Source organism: Carex rostrata, chromosome 17 (genome assembly GCF_964058835.1).
Source record: "Carex rostrata chromosome 17, lpCarRost1.2, whole genome shotgun sequence".
In the NCBI taxonomy this organism is placed as follows: domain Eukaryota; kingdom Viridiplantae; phylum Streptophyta; class Magnoliopsida; order Poales; family Cyperaceae; genus Carex; species Carex rostrata.
Window position 1 is genome coordinate 1704245 of NC_135934.1, and position 23817 is coordinate 1728061.

At 33.3% G+C, this 23817-nt stretch overlaps 2 protein-coding genes across 2 annotated transcripts in view; both read right to left on the reverse strand.

Moving 5' to 3' along the window:
- Positions 1-23817, reverse strand: part of LOC144568651 (G2/mitotic-specific cyclin S13-7-like) — an 80526-nt gene that overhangs the window by 31013 nt on the left and 25696 nt on the right. The window lies entirely within an intron of this gene.
- LOC144568053 (histone-lysine N-methyltransferase ATX4-like) lies at positions 2785-11472 on the reverse strand. The gene is made up of 23 exons (XM_078318284.1): positions 10605-11472; positions 10362-10417; positions 10094-10271; positions 9860-9958; positions 9534-9602; positions 9229-9291; positions 8893-8987; positions 8676-8768; positions 8160-8295; positions 7202-7286; positions 6941-7040; positions 6298-6422; positions 6000-6145; positions 5569-5673; positions 5279-5343; positions 4967-5183; positions 4121-4207; positions 3978-4034; positions 3799-3888; positions 3598-3684; positions 3430-3504; positions 3217-3305; positions 2785-3117 (listed from the first exon to the last, which is right to left on the reverse strand). The coding sequence occupies exons 1-23, from the start codon at positions 11196-11198 to the stop codon at positions 3027-3029; spliced, it is 2802 nt and encodes a 933-aa protein (XP_078174410.1). The 5' UTR covers positions 11199-11472; the 3' UTR covers positions 2785-3026.

A 23817-nucleotide genomic window follows, 5' to 3' on the forward strand; every position in this document is an offset into this window, starting at 1 on the left:
ATCACGATACTGTAAAATTAATCTCATTCTTTACAAGAAAATTTAATATAATTGATCTTTATAATTTAAAAGTTTGATTCTGCTCATGAATATACTCATCGCCTTTTCATGAATTATCTAACTACTACGAACGGAACGGGGCTAATGCATGAATAAAATATAATATTTTTTCAATTCACAATTGGTATAGAATTGTTAGCATTAAAAATAAAAAATCATAAATTGTAATATGAAAGATAACGAAAAAAATAAAAAAACACGAATAACTCGTTTCATTGCCATTCCAATCAATACAAAGAAATTGAAATACATCCTATATTTTCTTCTTTGAAATTTGCACATTTAATTTTTTTTTTTTTTTTTTTGAAACGGTCAATTCTACAAAAATCTCTGTTGTATATAATCTATTATCGTTTGAGGATTGAGACCTTGTTTGTTGTCTCTCCATTCCCCGGTTTTTTTTTTTTTTTACCATTTTTGAAAAAATAATAATAATAAACCAAACAATTTTTTTGAAAAAAAAAAAATTATCACATCCGCAGTCTAAACTTACCAAATCAGAAGAATAATTCCGCAAGTTTAGACCACGAAACCAAAGTGCATTAAATATAGCACAAAAATGTATTAACTTGGTTTTGCGGCATAAACCTATGATTTTGCACATTTTAACTGCCAATAAAATAAAATTAAAATTAAAAAATAGTTATTTGGTTTTTTATTTTTTTCAAAGATGATAAAAATAAAAATCTCGTTTGTTTTTTTTTCCATCTCACAATTTACAAACCCGATCTAAGGATTTCGCTCTTTCTCTTCTGTTTACTGATTGGTGGGTTCGGCCGAAATTTTTGTTATATAAACACGATTCGATTTGGTTATTTTATTTCGGTTTAAACACGATTCGATTATTTAAACACTCCTAGCTCCGATTTTTTTATTTATATCCAAAAATTAAATCAAATTACAAAAAATAACCGAAGTATCGTTGAAATTCAAAAATTACCCAATCCGGTTACCCAGTAACCGGATTTTCTTTTTTTTTTTCCGGTTACCCAATTCTCGGAATTGGAAAAAATGTCCGGTTATTGGATAACCGGAAATATGGTTTTGGTCCGGTTATCCAATAACCGGTTTTTTTTTTTTTTTTAAAAAAACTCATTTTTTTATAACCATATTTATATGTATGTATATGTGTATGTATATTTTTCTATAATTTTAAATTTCAGATTTGATTTAATTTTTAGATATAAATAAAAAAATCGGCTCCTAGCTACATTCTCCTCCTTTTTCTATTTTCTTTTATTCAGCTAAATTTTTTAGATTTTCTGTAATAAAAACATTGTAGTCTAGAGTATAACGGACTAGAATGTAGGAGACAACGGGTAAAATCTGGATTGCTTTCGCTAACTGTGTTTACTAGCCACAAAAAAACAAACAAAAAACACGTTAACGTTGGGTCTTCGTAGTCTCGATAAATACGCTGTAAATTGTAGCTGAATTGATATCAATAACAAAATATTATTTCCTAAATAAAAATAAATAGAGGACAATAATCAGACGCTATCTTAATTATTATCATAATCGTATTAGTTCAGAATACATTCAGATAATTAAACTGAATAACAAAGGTCATAAAGTGAACGATAATTATTGTAAAAATGAATAATAAAGAACCATTAAATTTTCTATATGTTTATCTCTTCATTAATATTTTTTCGATTTAGCACTGATCAAATCATATTCAAATTGAAGCCTACAAGCTGAACAATTTTTTTTTCTGAAAAGCTTCGCAGAAACCCGTCTCAGTAGAACTAGGGTGTTCTTAAGCTCACCAAAGTGTTTGGTAAGCTTGACTCCAAAATCCGTCAAATCGGTTTCAAATGACAAATCCGAACCATTGGAACCCACCTATTTTACGTGTGATGCGTCTACATGTGAAATTTTTAAACTTTCGAATTAGTTTAGTATAAAGTCAAGTGGTCAAAACATGTTCAAAAAATGAATGCACTAAAATTAATTTATTAACCTTCTAATTTTGACCAATTGACTTTATACTAAACTAATTCGAAAGTTAAAAAATTTCACATGTAGACGCATCACACGTAAAATAGACGGGTTCCAACGGTTCGGATTCGTCATTTGAAACCGATTTGACGGGTTTTGGAGTCAAGCTCACCAAACATTTTGGTGAGCTCAAGAACACCCTAGTTCTACTCCAATCTTTGAGCATCTAGCAAGGATCTGTATCCTCTCAGGTACCTGACTCAACGCAACTGCAATGGACAGCTCAGATTTATTATCAGTCGGTGCTTGCTCGTCAAACGTACACAATCCAGTAAAATCTGGTAACCTGAGGGGATGTGAATCATCTAGCAGTTCTAGGAAAAACAATTGCTCTACCGCTCCATTCTCAAATAGAATTCTAACCACTAGACTACAAATGAAACACTAAATGCTATAAATTGAACATGAAGAGTGATTGAAAATGTCTGTATATAAACTTCCATAAAGGAAAACCACATAGAATGATTGAATTTGTACCAAGTAAATGTAGGAACCACTTGTTCCCATTTAAGAATATCAAATTACTATAGTTAAAAAATAAACGATTGTCTACTTGAGGTTATATGCACATTGCCTAAAACAATTTCTTGCGTACATAAATTCTAAATTAATAATCCAATCGATATTCATCTGCTGGACGTAGTTTGACACCAATTGACTCAATGCACTAATTCAAACTCCAATTATCTACATTTCTCCATCTTCAGTACATAAAATGAGAAATAAAAGAAAATTTCTATTCTATCAGTTTCCAGACAATTAGGATGAAACCTTACACAGAGAACCTATGAAGCCTATACTCTATGCCATCTATACCATTGATTATTCAATTAGAATTCACATGAATGGATTGAATGCTTATAAAAAATGCAATAATGAAACCACAATGGCCCTTTAAACAAAAGAGAACATGAAGGGAGGGGGGGAGGGGGGGAGGGGGATATTGGGGGACACAGTTAAAAGAGTCACGCCATGTATCTCCGACAGTTCGGCGCTTGGCAGAGGCACTTGACTCCACTTTCATCAGACTCATCAGTGTTGAAATTGTAATCAAATCTGTAATCACAAAAAGGGTTTACACATCAGTAAAGTACCGAGAAATAGTTTGATGCTATGCTAAAATAAAATACAGAATACGTCACAAGTGATTCATACGTCAGCTCTTGACCAGCAGGAATGTCCTCTTTGGCTACGAACACGATTTGATTCGTCTCCATAATCCTTGCGTAGCAGTTAGGCTGACACTGCACCAAGTAACAATAATTACAAGTTTTTATCAGTGTCAAGAACTAAAATAATTAAGAACTGGATATCAAGTTCAAACGCATATTTAGATAAGAAAAGAAAAAGAAACAAGCATTAGTATACCGAGTGATTGAAAAGCCGCGCTATGTTTCCTTTCTGGGTAGCGTCCAGCACAAACTCCTCACTGATTCTAAAGAACTGCAGAAAAATTAAATAAAAATGCTATATCAACAAAAATTGGAGTTAAAAATAACAAAGAACCAAAATAGAGCAAGAGAGTGTATAACTCACATAACAATCTTTCTTCTCCGCCCGATAGCGCGCCTCTCTAGCATCACTTACACTGCACCGAATTCGCTCACCACGATACTCGATTATCTATAATAAATAAACACAAAATGTTTATAAAATTTGGACCAAATGTACTTTCAGTGATCCATTTAGTATTAAATAGTGTTTGGTAAATACTTGAGCAAAAGAAGAGAAAGTTACCATTTCTCCACATTCAATGGGTCTGCGAGCAAAGAGTCCCCAGCCATGAATGCCGGATTTGCCCCAGCAGACTCTGTGGTTTTCTTTTCTCTGTATTACATTATACCAACAGACCAAATCAAGAAAAAAAACAGAACATATCAAAGAGGTGCAGAGAAATATTTTACTGGCAAAATAACCTTCAAGTGCTGCATACGCTCATCAAATGTGGCGAACTCAGTTGGGTCCAGCTCCTTCTGTCAATTTATAACAATTAAGAGGTTAATGACAGTACACACATATGCAAAGGTAAATAGAAAAGCAGATATTATCAGATGATTACCGGAGGTACATTGAGGCTCTCAATTGCCTCCAGAGAGTGCTGACGTGGCCCCATTGTGCGGTGAGGAACAGCCTCCTCTCTTTTCCTCTGAAGGGTGAAATATTACGGGTTACGTGAAAAACTAGGACTAGATTTTTTTCATATTCCACTTGGAACTAAACTGTGGTCAACAACACCAAAATAAGAACTACACTAATAAATAAGGAAGAAACTACACTGTGGACAATAATGGCCTTCCAGTCTAAGATATCAGTGCAATACCAACAAAGTCTGGTAAAAGTATGTGACAATCCATTTCATGAAAATCAATATCATGAAGTTCATACAAGGTAAAAAGATTCTTCACTTGAACTTTCTACTGTCATTTATTTCCTTTCACATATTAAGTTTACCACAAAGAGAGAGTAACGACTGCAGTAGTTCCAACCTCTACCCGTATTTCCAACTAGAAAAGTTTATGGCAGCTGTAAACATTGGACAGGAACCCCAATTTTGATAACTGCAAAAAGGCCTATCCAAATTATAAAGGCACCCTATCCAAACCCCAATTTTAGCTAAAATCTCAGATGAAGAAAATCTGGTGGGCTCAAAGCAAATAAAAAAAAGACAATGTCCTAGAAACACCAATCTGATCATATAAATCATGATTTAGATGGCACAACTAATTCAGTAAGTACCCCACATCCAAGAGCCGAGTTTGATATTGCTCAAATCCTAACCTCTACACATCTCCAACAATTTTTGGATTCCAAAATGCCCATAACTACTTTGTTTATGGCAGAATAACACACACTCCCCGCAAGCATTAGAAAAGAGTTCCTAAAAGCTGGCCAAAAAAAAAGTTACCTTTCTGTGTGTCCTTTGGTAAACACGGCATCTGGCACAACCTTCCTCAGAACTTGTCGATGGTAAATCCATCTCAGGGAAACCTGTGCTTTCGTTCTCAGTCTCCCTCCTGACAAGCCTCGAGGAGCTCGGTCTTGCATTATTTTTCTGGGACCTCATGCTTGAGAAAACTGTTTCTTCTGTGCGCAGAACCAGTGCGTTGTTCTTATTAACATCTCTGCAGAAGAATAAACACATCAGCCCAAAAAGTGCTTGGCAAAATGTGATAATAAACCAATGAAAAGGGAAAAAAAATCAAAATATAAAAAATACCCATGATTCGGACAGTAAGAATCAAAGCGTGATATCTGCTTGCCATGGCTCACGTAGGTGTGTAACTGCAACCAAAATGTTAGCCATGGGATAAGGTGATTTGAACAAAGCAAGAACAAAAGGAGAACATCAATCATGTTCTTTTTGTCATGAACAATCCAAACATTTTGACAATCCAATGTACCATAAAGCATTGACAGCCCATATAAATCTCAAACAACTACTTGTACACTGGTTGACTTAAAATTAAAAAATAATTAGACAAATAAATAAACAAATTCTTATGATACCTCCATGCGATATCCAGCCCTTGATGCGCACATTGCATGATAGTAAACATTACACTTGCAACATTTTGTGCACGCGCCATGGACTTGCTCACATATCACACATTTCTACAAACAAGAGCCCAAGTACATTTCAGTATGTCACATAAAAAAACTATAAGAATAGATATTATATGGTACTGGTCACAATAGATTTATTGGGTATCTATTTTCTTGTCCCTCACAGTGCTCCATATCAGCTCAAACAATATTAAGAAGTTCCAAAATAATTGCTCAGATCTGGTATTGAGCTATATTTAGCAATAACCAGTATAACCAGCACAATATCAGGAATAATGACCCCTCTCTCCCAAAAGGAAATTAACAAAAATAAAATTAAAAAGGTGGAAAGTGATTAAAGAATGAATGCAGTAGTTAATTAAAAAAATAGTAACCTTCTTGAAAGAGTCTAAAGGAACGCTTAGTACCCCAACAGCAGGCTCCATGCCATTAGGATCACGGAATGTCATTTTGGGCTGAAACCATGTGCATGTCACATGCACCCAAAAATCACCCACATCGGTTCTCTTAAGCGCACCTCCTGTTATATTATTATATAAACTATTATGCAATCACATATTTCCTACCTAAGCTTGTAAATTAATGATTACAAAAAGTTGATAACATATGGACTTCAATCACTCAAGCTGCCTATTCTAACAAGCACATAAATTCTTTTTTTCTTTTAAGTACCTTTGATGGGGCATAGACAGCAGTGTCTCTTCACCTGAGGTTCCTCACAAGCTCTGCAAACCCAAGATGTAAGGTCTTTCACATCTCTTGCACCATAGCATTCCTGATGCACAGCCACTTGGCATCTGAAAATTACAGCAAAAATATTTTAAAATGTATGAAATTATTTTCATCATACCCTATTTTTGAAATGCCCTCAAAATATATAACATGTTCAGCAACACAAGCCTAAGAAATTTGCATTCACTCTGAAACTAATAGATGGCCAAGACTTATCTTCCAATTTCAGAATAACAGCTTAGCCAGCTTTTAGTATGATACAAAATTCAGCATGGCTTCAACCACATCAGGATCTGCTCACAAGTTTATCTAGTAACATGGGCTCCATATATTAGCAAATGCAGGTGTGAAACAGTGACCTCCTGGTTGTCAACCTAACACCTCACCACTTGGGACAGTAGACATTAATTGCTTGGTTTTAGAATGGACGGAATAATTTTATTAGTGAATGAATGACATAATCATGGTAGCACAGTGAGTAGTTTATAGGGAGATCAAACATTACTGCCGAAAAAATAAAAAGCAACTGAGTGGTACTATGAGGACAGAAGAATCTCAGCTCCTTGAAAAGCATAGAAGGTACCTGTTGCATATTATAATTTTATTGTAGTCCCAGTCTTCAATCCACCGGCAGACAGCACACATTTCAGTAGTCCACCTTACATGCACTGGCGAATATGGCTCTAAAAGAATAACAAACCAAGCCAAAAATGAGGTCAAGTGCTATAGTAAAAAGGAAATTTCAGGACCTCATTCAAGTATATAATACTGAGGTGTTTTGTATAAAAAAAGTTTTAACATACGCATAGCTAAATGGTGCATAAGAATTTTATATAATGTGTACCTTGAAGCAACTCCTCAACCTTCTGTTTCATTGTGATTGGAGCATTTCTTTGCATAGTCTTTGCAATGGGTTTCTTGCCATTCAACTATAAAAAACCATAGTTAATAAAACAAACAAACGTACAGGTTAGATATCTACAACGTAAGATCACAAATTGAGATTACCTGTTCAACTGTAGGCTTGAAAACTGTTCATCTAGGTAAGACAAATCAACCCAACTAACTTACCACTGACCACTAAGTGATTAGTATTGAAATACTCATGGAAAAAAAAACCAACATCACAAGTACCCAACGGTAACATTCAATGCAAGTATAAATGAGTTAGGCTGGGGTGCTATAGATAGCATAGCGGCCTCTATGCTACGGCTCAATATTCGAGTTTTCAAAATCCAAACGGTCGATCCGAACCGTTCATCTTATTCTCCATATTAATATCTGCTTGGAGACCAAATTTTACATTTTTCTGAATTTTTTTACTATTTATTAAGTATTTTACAAAATTGTTGATCCAACGGTGGCTGCACAAAACAGTAAAACCGTTGGATTATCGATTTTCAAAGTGGCTTAATAAATAGTAAAAAAATTCAGAAAATTATAAAATTTGGTCTCCAAGCAGATATTAATATGGAGAATAAGATGAACGGTTCGGATCAACCGTTTGGATTTTGAAAACTCGAATATTGAGCCGTAGCATAGAGGCCACTATGCTATCCATAGCACCCCAGCCTAACTCAGTATAAATAGTCTGGAGGAAAACCAGGCCATTATTATCATTTTGACCCGGCCCTACACTTTCAGATCCAATTCATAAGTTAACAGTTTGGACCGAATCTGCATTTTTCTGATGCACTGGCTGATAGGACTATTTATTTAAGAGGGGATATATTGACAAGGTATGTTAATTCTTCCAAGTGTGCTAAAAAAAAAATTTACATAAAATTTCAACAAATACATACCAGGTCATCTAACTTGACATCAGTGCCTTTGACCTTGACAATAAGCTTCCAGTTTTTCCTTCTGGAACCAGTATGACTCTCAAACCTAGCCGGTGTTAACTTTGTACCATTGCATTGACTGCAATTGCACAGGATCCTGACATAAAAAAATCGGTCCAACTCAAAAGTTAAGATCAAACAGATATAATCATTTGGATAGTATATGCAAAGTTGGTATTATACATGATGCCAGTCATCAGTGGTAATGTACATATGGGTAACTACCAAATGTAATCAAGCTCAATAAAAAAAAACATACAAGTAAGCTTCAAGTAACTAATTTTGAGGCTCAATCAATCCTCAAATGTGAAAAGTTTTTTTGGCCACCTACCCGGGCTAAACTAAATGTATTATTCAGTTAAGCAAATTGCTAGAAGGATTATACTTCTGTTTTATGTATTTATATTGTTAGTGTTTAAACAGTAAATATATGCAGGAGATATAAAAAATAACCGAGCACAAGTGCTAAAAACTCACATATGTTCTTTGCGCAAATAGAGCCCTTCATAGTCATCGATGTAAACAGGAGTTGTGTCATGTAATTCCACATTTAAATTTTCGTTCTCACTCCTGCTCTCAGAAAAAGTGAAAAAAAGGAGAATGACATGAAATAAATGCAAAAAATAACAAGTTCTATCAATCAAAATAAATAAGAATTTGTACTTAATAAAAAAAATCAGATAAAATAACCAACCTAGTTTCATCAATAGCACTGGGAATTACTGTAGTGGCCTTCATTTTGCCTTTTGCCATGCATGCAGGGCAGAAGTATTTAATGTTTTTCAGCTCCTTCAAAGAAGAAGAAAATTAATAGTAAATTACAGAGGGTTACACTATCAAATCAGTACCAAAGAACCAATGACCTTTTACATGCCCATCCATGACTTGTACATTTCATAAACGGATTAACCAGGCATGTATAATAATACCATTGTACCAGTGTCAATCATGCCAATCACCCTGGTACAATGAAGGTACCCAGAATACTTAAAATTCACATAATAAATGCAAGAAGAGAAGAATTGCATACCTCTTCTGTGTATGTTTTTATGCAGTCTGTGTGAACCCAGATCTCACATCCGTCACATTGAGTCTAATGAAAAATGCACAAGAACCACAAAGATGAGTAAAAAAAAAAAGACAGAGACAAGCTAAGAATGAATTACAAATTTGTCCTTTTAGGGTTTTAAGTTTTGTTTGTTTCATGTTTTCTGGAGAACATGTTTCAAGGTTCAACTTTCTTGTCAAGTACTGATCACATACATATATTGAGTACCAATCAAGGATCATACCCATGAACCTGTCTAATAATTGTTATAAGCTAAAGGTACTTACAAAGGATCCCCCATCTGTATCGTACCAGACTCTCTCACACACACCACAATAGCGCCTTTCCTTGTATAGCTGCACAGCCACCAAACCAAATATATAAACAAAACAGAAAAACCTTATGTTAAAAGACGATGCAATATTTGTATGTCAAAGAAACACATGTTCTAAATAGAGCATGAACATGTGTTTGTGTTTACAACTTTACATGCGCCAAATTTGTATCATTTAAATGTTCGAGTCAATTCGACAAATATATTTTTTTCTTCATGATAAAGATGATTCTATTCTAGAAGCACATTAAGGGTAAAGCAGTAAAAAGTGCAACAGACCTTGCTACATGCTATACATAGTTGCTGATCAGACTCAGACTTCTTATTCTTTGTGAAAGAAATGGTTCTTTCACAGCCTTTGCATGTTCCATTCCCACCCTGAAGACAGAACAAACAAAATTACCAATTCAGAAAGCCCATCCCAAAATTAAATGCATTGAGATAAGTTATAGTATTAAAGATGAATTCCACATCCATTTAAAAGATTAAAGTAGAAGCATAAGTATTTCTTACGTTAGAAGAACCTTCTTGGACATGGCTTGATCCAGGGACCACATCAGCAGAATCACTGTCTGCTGGCCCCTGAGCAGAATGAGATCCGAGCTCAAAAAAGCCACGCTCAGCCAAAAATGCTTCCTCTATAGCAGCTACAAACCTGGCTCTGAGCTTACCCGGTTTCTGGCCTTGAAATCTGAAAAGTGAAACAGGAATATAGAAAACTTTCTACTTCGAATAATCAATTGACACATATTACCACAAGATGTGACAATTAGCTGCATACCTGTCTACATTGTCTAGAAAAGGAAATATCATTCCTGCTTTCACCCATCCGTAATCCTATGCAAAAATAAAATATGAAAAACTTAAAAAGAGTAGCTCCAGAAATAATTAAATCAGATACTGGACCTCAATTGTTGTTTTCTTTTAATATTTTTGTTTTGGTAACCCGTTTGTTTTGCTTCAGAAATTAATAATCACATGTGGAAAAGAAAAAGAAAAAGAAAACATAGGAACTTTCACTTACCCTGTTTCCATTGGCTGAATGACCAAAGTACATCACACAGATTGCGCTTGGGACGCATGCATTGAGCACCACCTCTGGCGCATGCTCTCTTGGGTCTATGACAATGGCCGGCCAGGGTGGACTTGTCTTGCCGGACTTCGCCCATACCACCTCCCCCACCTCTAACTCCTCTAGCAAGCACGGATCATCTCTCTTTCTTGATTCCGTCACTCTCTCTTTCATGCGGGATTCTTCATTGACAGCATGGTTTTCCTGAGAAATCTCGTGTTTAGGCACAATAAACTTCAATTTGGACTTTTTAGAGACCAAAACAGTGTCGTTTGATGAGTTATCTTCTTTAACAGAAGAGTCCTTGAAGCGAGAAGGAACAGCCCTAGCTCGGGTCCTCGAGCTCCTCCCCCCGACCTCCACCTCATCTCCAGCACCAAATACTGACGTGGCGGGTGTTACTTGGACCGTATTTGGCCTCATTCTCTTTTTGTAGGGTTCATCACCGCCGGTGGGGCCGTCGCCGGAGGAGGAGGCGGGCCCTTCCGCCTTGCAACGCTTTAGACTCGTTATTTGTGTTCGCAATTCTCGCTTTATTAGCATCATAATTCATAGAAAACCCTAAATTAACAAAGCAGGCGCGACAACAAGAAAACCCCAGAATCGGAGAGATAATTTAGGCCGTAATTGGGACAAGCATTAGTGACGCGACTGGTGGGTTTTGAATTGGTTCGGTCGAGATTTGAAACTTGAGATTTCAGATTTCAGATTTGCGACCGTCGGAGATTGGAATTCGCGTCTAATTCGAGTTTGGCTCCAAATTTTGGGGTTGGGAGGTTCGCTCCAAAATATTTCGACTGGAAATAAAAGGAAGGAGTAGATCGAGGGGTCCAGGAACTCAGGATGGCGTTACATCCCAGAGATTTGTGAACTCAGATCTACCCCAGCGGTACCGGACTGTGTAGAATTAGATCTGAGTCGCCTGTTTTATTCTAGCACGAATCTAATTCAAATAGGTTACCCAGATTTTTGCTCCCCAGGAATTATTCTAAAAAGTCCGGTACCGCAGGAGTATACTTCCAGATATTCGTCTGTTTTATTTTTGGTTTATATGGAACTGGAGATAATCGTTGGTCCAGTTATTTTTGGTTCCAAGAGAAGAGGAGTCGAAATATAAAATTACTTGAAAATATATGGCCCATGGGCTTTACTGATAGAACAAAAGATTTCTTCAAGTATCTTATTGGGCCGGGGCCCGGGTGCATTCTACCATTCTACCCCACGCACAGTGCATGCTTTTGCGGCCTACTTGTTGCTGACGTGGGCTAGAACATTACATGGGTTTATTTTTTATAATAAAAAATATGGTTTTGGAAATAAATACCCGTATATCTAGGGGTGAAAACGGAGCGGATACGGAGCGGATAATGCTGATACCATATCCGCATCCGTCGGATAATGAGCGGATATGAATACGGATACGGATAGTAAACGGATATCAAAATTCAAAACCAAATCCGCCTTAAACGGATACGGATACGGATCGGATAATCTACGGATACGGATTCGAATATGAATACGAAACGAATAATTATCGGATAATTGAGTCACATAAATCTTATATACATATAATATGAGGAATACAAAAATAATATAAAGATACAAGATTTATTATATCAGATAATAATAATAGAAAGAAAATATAATGAAAATTAAAAACAAATCAGAAATAAATAAAAGATTTGAAATGAGAAGAACGAAATAAATTGAATGGAAGGGAAAAATAAAAGAATAACCTCTATTAAATGGTAAAGATATGCTTGAAAGACACAAAAGAGTGTGTAGTACAGTGGCTATGTGCTTTGGTTATCAAAGTAAATGGCTTGGGTTCGATTCGCGCCAACATAACTTTTGAATATCTTCAAATAACAGTAGCGCCAGACCTCTGCCAAGTGCCAACGGGTTCGTTCCGTTTACGGGTAGCAGAATTTATCCTAATCCGAATCCGGATATATCTTAGATATTAAGAAATTATTCGGATTCGGATTGGATAATCCGACTCCGTTTTCACCCCTACGTATATCCCTATTTTTTTAAATATAATATTCTCTAGTATGCTTAGTACGTAGAAATAAAAAAATTAATACCCGAGCTTCTGATGAATGTAGCCACAATTTGGTGGCCATAAGGATATATCTGAGCATAATCTTAGGTTATGTTTGGTTGCAATGAGAATAGGTTATTTTTTAGAACAAATTATTTAGAATAAGCTATTCGGTGTTTGGTTGGATTAAAATAGCTAGAATAGGGAATCAAACTTGTTTGTCTTATTAGAACTAGTTATTCTCACAAAAAGTTGGAACAAACTATTCTAATAAAACAAACATCAATTTTGTTATTCTAACTATTCGAATATTACAACCAAACATATGAATTTATTTCGGAAAACAAATTAAGATAGATAAATTTTAATGGTTGCTTGCATGAAGGAGCATCTATCAGCTTAATATGGGTCTGATAGTACAAAACTATAATAGGATGGTGCAATTTTAATACTTATACAGATAAAACTTGTGAATACTTCACAATAATATATCAATATAAATTCTTACCTTATACTCATAATAATTGTTTAATAATTAAATCGACATATATAAAAATTAAGTAATAGGTGGGGTTTCTGATCAAAGGTCTTTTGACAAATCCGCGTCCGAAGTCGGATCTAAACAGTCTAATTTGTATTAAAAAATCGTGTTGATGCCTAATGATTTAGACTTTTAAATTAATAAAGTTTTAAATATGTTCGTACAAATCTCAACACATATTAGATGGTCTGATTTTGAATAAAATTTGTCTAAATCTCTTTGGACAAAACCTTATTATCATAGAAAGGGATGGAATGTTACCAAAAGACCCGGTGAGAAATAATTAATAACACGTGCCATCCACAAAAAATTAGAGGCAAAATGAAGATCTCTAAAATAATATTTGCCTTCTTGAGCCCTATATGGTAAAACAACAGCAATGCAAGATTTTGGACAGACACAAGCATCTAAGGGAAATACATGCATGAAAAAATTTACAAATATGAACACCTCAAGTTACCATATCAAATTAAGATCAAGAGGAAAAAAAAAACCAATACAAAAACCTAACTATAAAATTTTGCAAATTTAAATAAAAGACATAATACTAAATCTTTAGCAGAAAATTCTTACAGATTGATTTCCTTTTTGGGTAGACAGACGACCTTTGCCCTTGCGAACCATAGTGATCGATGAAAGAAGTTCTTCAAATATCTCTACTTAGGAATTCTAAATCTCTATACGAACTCAGAAGAGTAATATCGCCGTGTTTGAGCAAAGAAGATGGTAGGAGTTTGATATAAGAATAGAGGAGCGGAAAAGTCGAGGAAATTAGGTTAGCAGAAGCACGAAGGCATGGAGTGCCAGTTGTCGGAAGCCACTGTTCGAATGACGTGTCAATAAAACTTAAAACTTACTACGCTATTGTGGAACGAGTATACGAAAAAGAATGCATTGTTGCTTCAATTGAAAATAGAAACAGCAAAAACACATTCAATGAATGCTAATCACGTGATAAACACGTCTTACAATTGTAATTAGGACTGAAAACCAACTAAAAGTTGTGCGACTTGAAAATTTCAAATCCCTACACAAACTACAAAGCTATACGTGCTTCTTATATGGTTGTTAATAATTGTGTGTTTTGTTAACAAAACTGACAAGTTATGTGTGCTACTTATCTCATTGTTTCGTAATAAGCATGTATCATAGGGTTATATTTGTAACTTTTAAATATATTTTTTTTCATTTTGGGGTCCTCGTGTGTAAGGTGACTAAAATAATTAGAAATTTAGAATTGATATTATTTCTTTGCACAATAAATTGTCCTCCCCTATCTTTTAATATGATAGATTTAGGTATAAAAATATAGAAAGAGGAAAGTATTGAATGTCAGTTGTTCAAAGCTAAAATTGAAGTAAAGATTATAACAGAGCAGTTTTGACTTCATGCATCACATGAATTATATATAGTAATATTTTGATTCTATAGTAATGTGTTGTATGAAGCCGAAATTGCTCTATTAAAAATTTTAATCCGAAAATTCAATGCACCGATAATATATTTGATAAAATTTGAGTTCTACCTTTTTGTTAGAAAATAAAACAATAGGTATATAGAAAAAATAACATCATTGATTTGTTATACGAAATATCACAAAACGTTCAACAATTGTTGACACGTGATAGATCCATTTTAATTATAATTGTGAAATAAAAGAGGATTCAAAAACCAAACAACTTACGTGGAAGAAGTCGACAAAAAAAAAAACTAAATTCTCAATTTTAAAAGGTTGAATGAGAAATTATTTTTGGTAATTATTAGGTTAAGATGCTATGCAAAGTACAGATTCACGGGTTCTTTACTTTCAATTTTTTCTTTATAATTTTTTTTAATAAACTTGTTCAATAAGTTTTATAATTTATTTTTTTGTTTGAAATCAAATTGCATAAAGAAAAAGAGCGGAAAAGTTGAGGAAATTAGGTTAACAAAAGCATGAAGACATGGAGTGCCAGTTGTCAGAAGCCACGGTTCGAATGATGTGTCGATAAAACTTAAAATTTACTATGTTGTTATGGGAAGCGTCTAATTGTCCACAGCTTTTTGTCCACCATTTGTCCACAGCTTTAACTTGTGCGAATACTGTAAAATTACTTCTACATGCTGTATAATTATACAATATATCACATAAAATATATTAGTTAATCACAAAATATCCAGCAACTATTTGAAGTGGTCCCATGATAGTTAGAAAAAGATTGCAACTTGCACAACAAGACAAAATAAATGTACTTTCAAACTGTACTTTCGAAAATTACAGTCATAGGAAGTTATTGGCAGTTAGAGTTAGTTATTAGCGGTTATTGGCAGTTAGAGTTAATTATTAGCGTCCGCACTGGGTTGAATCTTGTATACTGTAAAATTGAATCTTGTATACTGTAAAATTGAATCCTGTGTACAGTAAAATTTTCAATTGAATCTTGTATACTGTAAAATTGAATCTTCTACACAGTAAAATTTACAATTGAATCTTGTATACTGTAAAATTGAATCTTGTATACAGTAGAATTTTCAATTGAATCTTGTATACTGTAAAAATTAAATCTTGTATACAGTAGAATTTTCAATTGAATCTTGCATACTGTAAAATTGAATCTCGTATACTGTAAAATTTTCAAATAATACTGTAAATTTTCAATTGAATTTTGTATACTGTAAAAAGACAGTTAGATGGGAGTGGATAAGGTTGTGGACAAATGGTGGACAAAACCCAGTGGACAGAAACATTTTCTCTTCAATGAATATTGATCTTAACATAGCAGTAAAAACACATTCAACTGTTCGAAGCCGAAATCTGTATAAGATTTTAACATAGCAGTTTTGACTTCATACAACGTACAAACCATATATAGCATTGTTTTGATTATATAGTAATGTGCTGTATGAAGCTGAAATTGTTCTGTTAATATCTTTAACCAAAATTTCAATACGCGGATAATATGTTGACAAAATTTGAATTCTGCCATTTTGTTAGAAAGTGCATCGCTACATAAAAAAGAAAATATCATTGAATAAATTTGTTATACAAAATATCGCAAAAAGACGTTTAATGACTGCTAACAACGTGATAAATCCATTTTTATTTATAACTATAAAAAAAATTTTAAAAAAAATTCTCAATTTTACAAAGTCAAACGGGAATTTATTTTAGGTGATTATTAGCTAGGTTAAGATGCTTTGCAAAGTACATATTCACCGGTGCTTTACTTCCAACACAATTAGTTTTACAATTAAATAAAAAAAATAGTTTTACAATTTAAAATTTTGTTAAAATCAAATTGCATAAAAAAATTATATTCTTTTGAACATCAAGAAATCCATTCATTTTCAATAATCTTGAATTATCTAATAGCAAAGGATTTTTTATGTCCAAAAATAATAAAAATTACTTAAAACATAAAGTCTAGTTCCCTAAAATATCGATTTGATATGTATTTTTTTTAAATATTTTGTTAAAAAAAGAGATATGAATCAAACTCTCAAGTGTATAATTTTAATATGGAAAAATTATTCTTAAGTATTTATAATTTTTTACACCTCTTTTCTACAATCCAAAAGTATTTATAATTATATCTAGTATATATATAGAGTGTTAATTTATCACCTTTTTTTAATGATAATAAGAAAAGTCAAGTTAAAAATTTTCCATAAAAAAAATATAAATCCAGCTTTCAGAGTTCTTAAAACTAGTAAGGAAATATATAAATTGTTTTACCATCAAGTATAAATGTTTTTCAAGAGAGGTATAAATACTTTTCTACCATCAAGTGTAAATGTTTTTGTAAAATGCCTGGTTCATAGAAAACAATTTCTCTACATTAGAAAACAAATAATAAATTATTTATCTACATTATTTAATATATAATCTACATTAGAAAACAATTTATGAATTTGTTTTTATTGTATCGATATTATAAACTTTGGGCCTCGTAAAATTATTTTTGAATCACTGTTATTTTATATTAAAAAAACTCTAAATCTGTCTTTATAATCTTAATATTATAATTATTTAGTCTTATTGATTTTGTTTTCGATGAATTCACACTTGATGGACCGGTTATCTTTGTACTGGAGAGGATCTTATACATCAAACTTCTAGAACCCAATTAATGTAAAAATGAGAACCGTTACAATAGAGATATGGAAAATATTAATGTCTTTTGAATGAGCATATCTTTGTTAAATCTTTATTCATTGAATTTATATTAATATTAATATATAATTCAACGTATTTGTCGGAAAATTTGAAATTTTGCAACCGTAGAATCTTGTAATAAAACTGTACATTGAATAAAAAAAAATATAAATAAAAATAGTGAAAAATATATATCTGTTCATTCATCTATATAAGCTCCTTCATTCTCACCCTTAAGCCTGTGAAAAGAAAATTGAAAATAGATTTGAGTTTGATGTTTGAGGAGAGAAAATGGCATTGATGGAAATTTTTAGCTTGAGGGTTTACGGAAACTAATATTTTCTATTTAATTTGGCAATAATTTTATAGACTCAGTCTCTGTTAGTTTCCTAGACCACTCATGCTGATGATTTCCACCAACTGTTTTCTTTCCTTCATTCGTCATTTTCTTGTTCATATCTTAAACTTGTGAAAATAGAATAAAAATTATATTTGTTTTAGAAAAATATTGCTGGCTGGAGAAAGGAAGCAGTGACTAGCTATGAAAATTACGAGCATGATTATTTACGGAAATTTAACTTATTTTAATTGAAATGCAAGTTTTTTTTTTTAATTTCGCAATAGTTTTTTTCGACTCGACAGAATAGTTGTCAAAACTGTTCATGCTTTCTATCGTTTCCATTCTTTGTTTTGTCCATCAATAATTTGGATGTTCGCTTGATATACAATAATATTATGTTTATTAATAAAGTGTAATAGACAAAGGGAGTTGAAACAATAAAAATTGTGCATTCGATTCTCCTAAAAAAAAAAATTGTTCTTTATTTTTTATTTTCTTCATCTTTAGGGGCTTAAAAAGGTTAAAACCATTTTCAATATTTGTCGGAGTGGTACACTTCTGATCTGGTCTCCAATATTTGTTACTTAAAATATGGATTGATTTGATATTTTTAGGTCTCCTTCAAATTATTTGTGATAAATTACCAAGATACATATCTCATATATTTGTGGTAATTCTAAATTAAACTAAATTTACTGAAATACTATTACAACATGTTAAATGCGTCTATAGATAATATCATAAAACATGACATATAATATCTAAATATACCATTAACACAATATAAATTTTATCTGTCCCCAAATGTAAAGACATATACGTGTAATTTTAAAGATCACAACAACACCTCAAATTTCAGATTTTGTCTAATCTTGCGTTCAAAATCAAAACACTAATTTTCTGAGAATTAATACTCAATTATACTACTCGGTACAATTGTGCAATTGTAATTTGATTTACATAGAAAACTGAGTTATAAATATTAATTATTAACTATATAGATTTCTATCAAAAAGTAATTTATACTCGATGGTCGGGAAGCACGAATTCGTATCCCTAAGGTAACAAAATATTCCTGTTTGGATCTGGACCGTTCAATTAGAACCTGCACAATTATTAAAGCAACACTTTTTTTTCCACCACGGACCGTATTAGCTCGGATTGCGATCGGATGTCTGTGATCTAAACAGGAATATTAGTTTTTGTAGTTCCGTTTGGTATAGTTTTCTGCGCTACGATTTCTGTGTGATTTTTTGTGCGGCGAGCCATTTTCTGATATTTGACCTCAAATCATAGTAACAAAACAATATTTGTGTTTTATTCCTGAATAAAATATTTTTTTGATATTTTTGAACCGAAAGGAGAATTCTCCTTGGTTGACCGAATTATTTATGAAAAAACGTAAATTATGAATTATTTGCGAATAAAACACAATTTTTTTTTAAAATCTATCTTTTTATTTTATTTTTTTTGGTTTTTTTTTGTTGCTCCCTTGTGGGACTGAATTATTTCCGAATCACAAATATTTGATCTCGTTGATAGTTCATTTGTTAAATGACTTCGGTGCATCACAACTCAAACAAGACTTTTGTGCATAAGACCACGGAATCGAATCTCCTGCAACCGTAGGGGCAGGAAATTCCTGCCCCTAGAGTCACTGCCGGTGGGTTCGAGGTGGACCCCAAATCAAATATTTAAATTTTAAAAGTGATCTCAGCTCCACCCAGCTGTGACTCTAGGATCAAGAATCTGGAGGCAGGTGATCTCGTTCCTAAGACCACAGGAGAAAAATTTCCAGACTATAACAGACGTACACATGTCAAGGATTGGGAAATGGACCAAACAGAGGAATCCGTATAGTCTCAGGTATTTGAAAAGAGAATATTTTACAATCAGTGGATTCTGACCTTTTTTTAGGAGCCTGATAATTGTATCCCAGACAAAATCCTCGAGCGTGTTCCCCACTTCCATTTCCAGCGCTAATATCCAAACATTTAAAGCTTTGTTTATAACATTTTACAATGCTACTTACAAGCATTTAAACCTCTGTCTCCAAGCATTAAAATTTTGAATCTGTATAGTTTTTTCCTAACTACTTTTGTTTTCAAGCCAAAAACGAAAAGATTCATTTCACCCACTTTTTTTTTTTATTTTTTCTCTGATCATTCTCATCCATTTTCTCAACAATCTGTGATGAATTTTGCGAATCTAAAAATATTAACGTTTTTTATCCGATTTTCTCTTTCAAATGAGATCCATGAAGAATAATTTTCGAGTTATATTTGTGTCGTAATTTTTTTTTACCCCTTTAAATTTTTGTGACTTTCAGCTTTTTTTTTTTAAATTTTGCTTCAAAATAATTTAAACCTTTATTTACAAGCATATAAACCTCATTAATAACACTTTAAATGTCTAGAATAAAACATATAAACCTCATGTATAAAGAATTAAAACCTCAACAATAACATTTCAAAGCATATAAACCTCATGTATAAAGAATTAAAACCTCAACAATAACATTGCAACCGGAACTAACCACATCACAGATTTCCTTTAATACTGACAAGGATCTCATTGTCTGGAATCTAGAGGGGTCGGGTGTATACTCATCTGAATCAGCATATAGAGCTTTTATGGGCATAGGCAAGACTAAATGGGATTTTTTGTATGTTTGGAGATGCCCGGTACCACCTTCGGTCAAGGATTTTACGTACCTTGTATTGCATGACAGAATTTTATCAAGGGATGTGTTGAATATTAGAGGCTTGTTGATCGATCTAAGATGTGTAATGTGCAGTACATGTCAAAGAGAAACAACTCTGCATCTATTATTTCAGTGCAGGTATGCTGCCACGGTTTGGAGGAAAGTTTCACACATACTTCAAAAAATAATTTTGGTACCAGCTGATTCGATACAAGAGGTCTGGATCAGATCCTGGGAAGCTGTGGGTCTAGGTGGAGGGATGAAACGCAAGGTATGGGCTGCTAGTTTCATATGCACAATGTGGCATATCTGGAAACAAAGAAACAGAGTTATATTTGGGGATACAGGGCTAAGCTCATCAGTGGTAGCAGAGAGGTGTGCTAATGTGATAAAACTTTGGCTGTCTCATTGTTGAAAGCAATTAGGTGCTTTAATTTTTCGTTTTTTGCTTTCTTTTTGTTTTTTTGTTTTTTTTCGTATTTGTTTGTTTTCTTAAGATTTCTAATGTGTAAGAGGATCTTCTGTAACTTATGTGGAGGACTGTAAGCTGTAACAACTTTTAATTTTATATAACTTTGGAAGCCACTTTCAAGTTTTAAAAAATAAAAAAAAATTAAAACCTCAATAGTAACATTTCAAAGCATATAAACCTCAACAATAACACTTCATTTATAAAGCATATAAATCTCATGTACAAAGAATTAAAACTTCAACAATAACATTTCAAAGCATATAAACCTCAACAATAACACTTCATTTACAAAGAATATAAACCTTGTGTACAAAGCCTTGAAAATTTTAATGGTTGTAAACTGAGATTTAAAAACTTGAAAATTTAAAGTCTCATGAGTTTTACTTTAAAATTACAAAAAAATATTTCTTCATTGATCTTATTTGAAAGATAAAATCGAATAAAAAACGTTCGTATTTTTAGATTCGTAAAATTCATCATGGATCGTCGAAAAAATAAATTATAATGATCAGAGAAAAAAATAAAAAAGAGTGGGTGAAATGAATCTTTCTGTTTTTGGCTTGAAGACAAAAGTAGTTAGGAGTTAAAACTATGCAGATTTAGAATTTTAATGTTTTCAGACAGAGGTTTACATGCTTGCGGATAGCATTGTAAAATGTTATAAACATAGCTTTAAATGTTTTGATATTAGCACTGAAAATGGAAGTTAGACAACATTAGAAGTTTTTTCTGCTAAACTACTTGGGGAACACGCTCGGATATAATGGCTCGGGTACCAGAACATTTTTTTTTTTTTTTTTTAACTTGACACTAATGCCAATAATACTACCCTCTGTGCTAGTCCGACATTCGAGTAAATCTCAAAGCGTAAAGTGTGAAAAATCTTTTACGGTACATGTGAGGATACTTGTCCGAAATCAAGCCCGTTAGATCAATCGTACTGGACAACAGGACCACATCTCAGCCGTTTGATCTGTTTCCAGGTGAGCTGCATTTATTGATTTACGTAGGCGTTCAGCCAAAAGGAGTGCGTATCCTCTGAGATATCTCATATTTTGCGTGACCGACGTGTCCGGTGCCTACTCGGGGATAGCGCAAGGGGGCAGTATTATTTTATCTTTGAGATTCGTGCAGAACTATTTGAACGGTTGGGACTTGGGATTTTCCACAAAGTCACGCAAAATTTGAGATATCTCAGAGGATGTGATTTCAGCCAAAAGATTTAATTTTTTTTTTTGGTTTTCTGCTACGAAAACAGTGCATCTTCTCGTGTAGCAATTTTATACGAGCTTGTATTATGTGGGGAAACATGATATGGATTTGAAACGACCATAGAAAATCAAATAAAGCTGGAACTCATATCACCTAACGTACCTCATATTCTTTCTTATGAGAGAGAGAGTATATGTTACTATCTATATTACATATTGGTACATACTATAAATCAATATCTCTCTAAAGTTCAAAATTAATATGAACTGTTTAATATAATATTCATATAAAAATATATTTACAGACTAAATTTTATAATTTTTTTAAATAGATAGAAAATCAGTAATTTTGAATGATCTAATATCTTTAGATAAATACCTATTTAAAAAAACAGTAAAAAAATTGTGAAAACTAGCTGTATGAGATACTATTTGCAAATGTTATATTTGTCTTTCGATTCGTTCGTTCAAGAGAGCAGTTGGAAACTTGGAATGGTAAATTAGAAGATACCAATAAAAAAAAAATAGAATTTCATATTCGGATAGATGAAAATTATATAGGAATCAAACACAAGAGTCTTGAATTTTGAGAATACAGAATTAGCTAGCAATGGGATAGAAACGCCGAAGGTTTACCTGACAGCGCCCGCGCCCCATATATTTTCCAGTAGTAATATCATACGAGTAGAACTAGAGTGTTCTTAAGCTCTCCAAAATGTTTGGTGAGTTTAACTCTATAACTCATCAAATCGGTTACAAATGATGAATCTGAACTGTTGAAATCCGCCTATCTTACGTGTGATGCGTCTACATGTGAAATTTTTAAACATTCGAATTAGTTTAGTATAAAGTCAATCGGTCAAAATTAGAAGGTTAATAAATTAATTTTAGTGCATTCATTTTTTGAACGTTTTTTGACCGCTTGACTTTATACTAAATTAATTTGAATGTTTAAAATTTTCACATATAGACTCATCACTCGTAAGGTAGGCAGGTTTCAACGGTTCAGATTCGTCATTTGAAACAAATTTGATAGGTTTTGGAGTTAAGCTCACCAAACACTTTGGTGAGCTTAAGAACACCCTAGCTGTGTCGCTTAAGATAAAAGTCAGAGACGATTTTTATCGCCATGGCGATCATCACTCCTCAATTCTCCCTTCTCTCTTTCACTTCATCTATACTTTCTTCTTATCTATCTCCTCTATTTGAATCGGTGCTTCTGTCCGGTGGATCTTGTTACCGTTTTTTATGCTTCTGCCTAGTAGATCTGGCCACTGCTCATTTCTCCGTCGTCGTTCGAGTCGGTGCTTTCATCTAGCGGATTTGGCAATCATTTTTTGGTTCTTCCGCTTCGTGGATCTGGTCATTGCTCTTCACATCGTTCTTCTGGTGGTTTTAATCTCCAATACTAGCGGTTCGCTTTTTCTTATCTTCTTTTGAGCACTTCTTCTCCTATTTGACAATGGAAGAGTAGGAGGAACGAGTTGTAGATATAGTTACTTACTTTATATGTTGTTTTGTGTCGGATTTATTTTATGGGCTCTCTTTCTTCTACTCCTCTTCTCTCTCCCTTTTCTGCTTTCTTCACTGGTGACTCTTCACCGAGACCTCTGAGTGGTGACTATCCCTGTCTGGTTGATTCAATTTCTGGTCCGGTTTGATTCAGTGCCTCTCTTGGGACTTCTAAGTGGTGACTGTCCTGGCCCGGTCGATTCAGT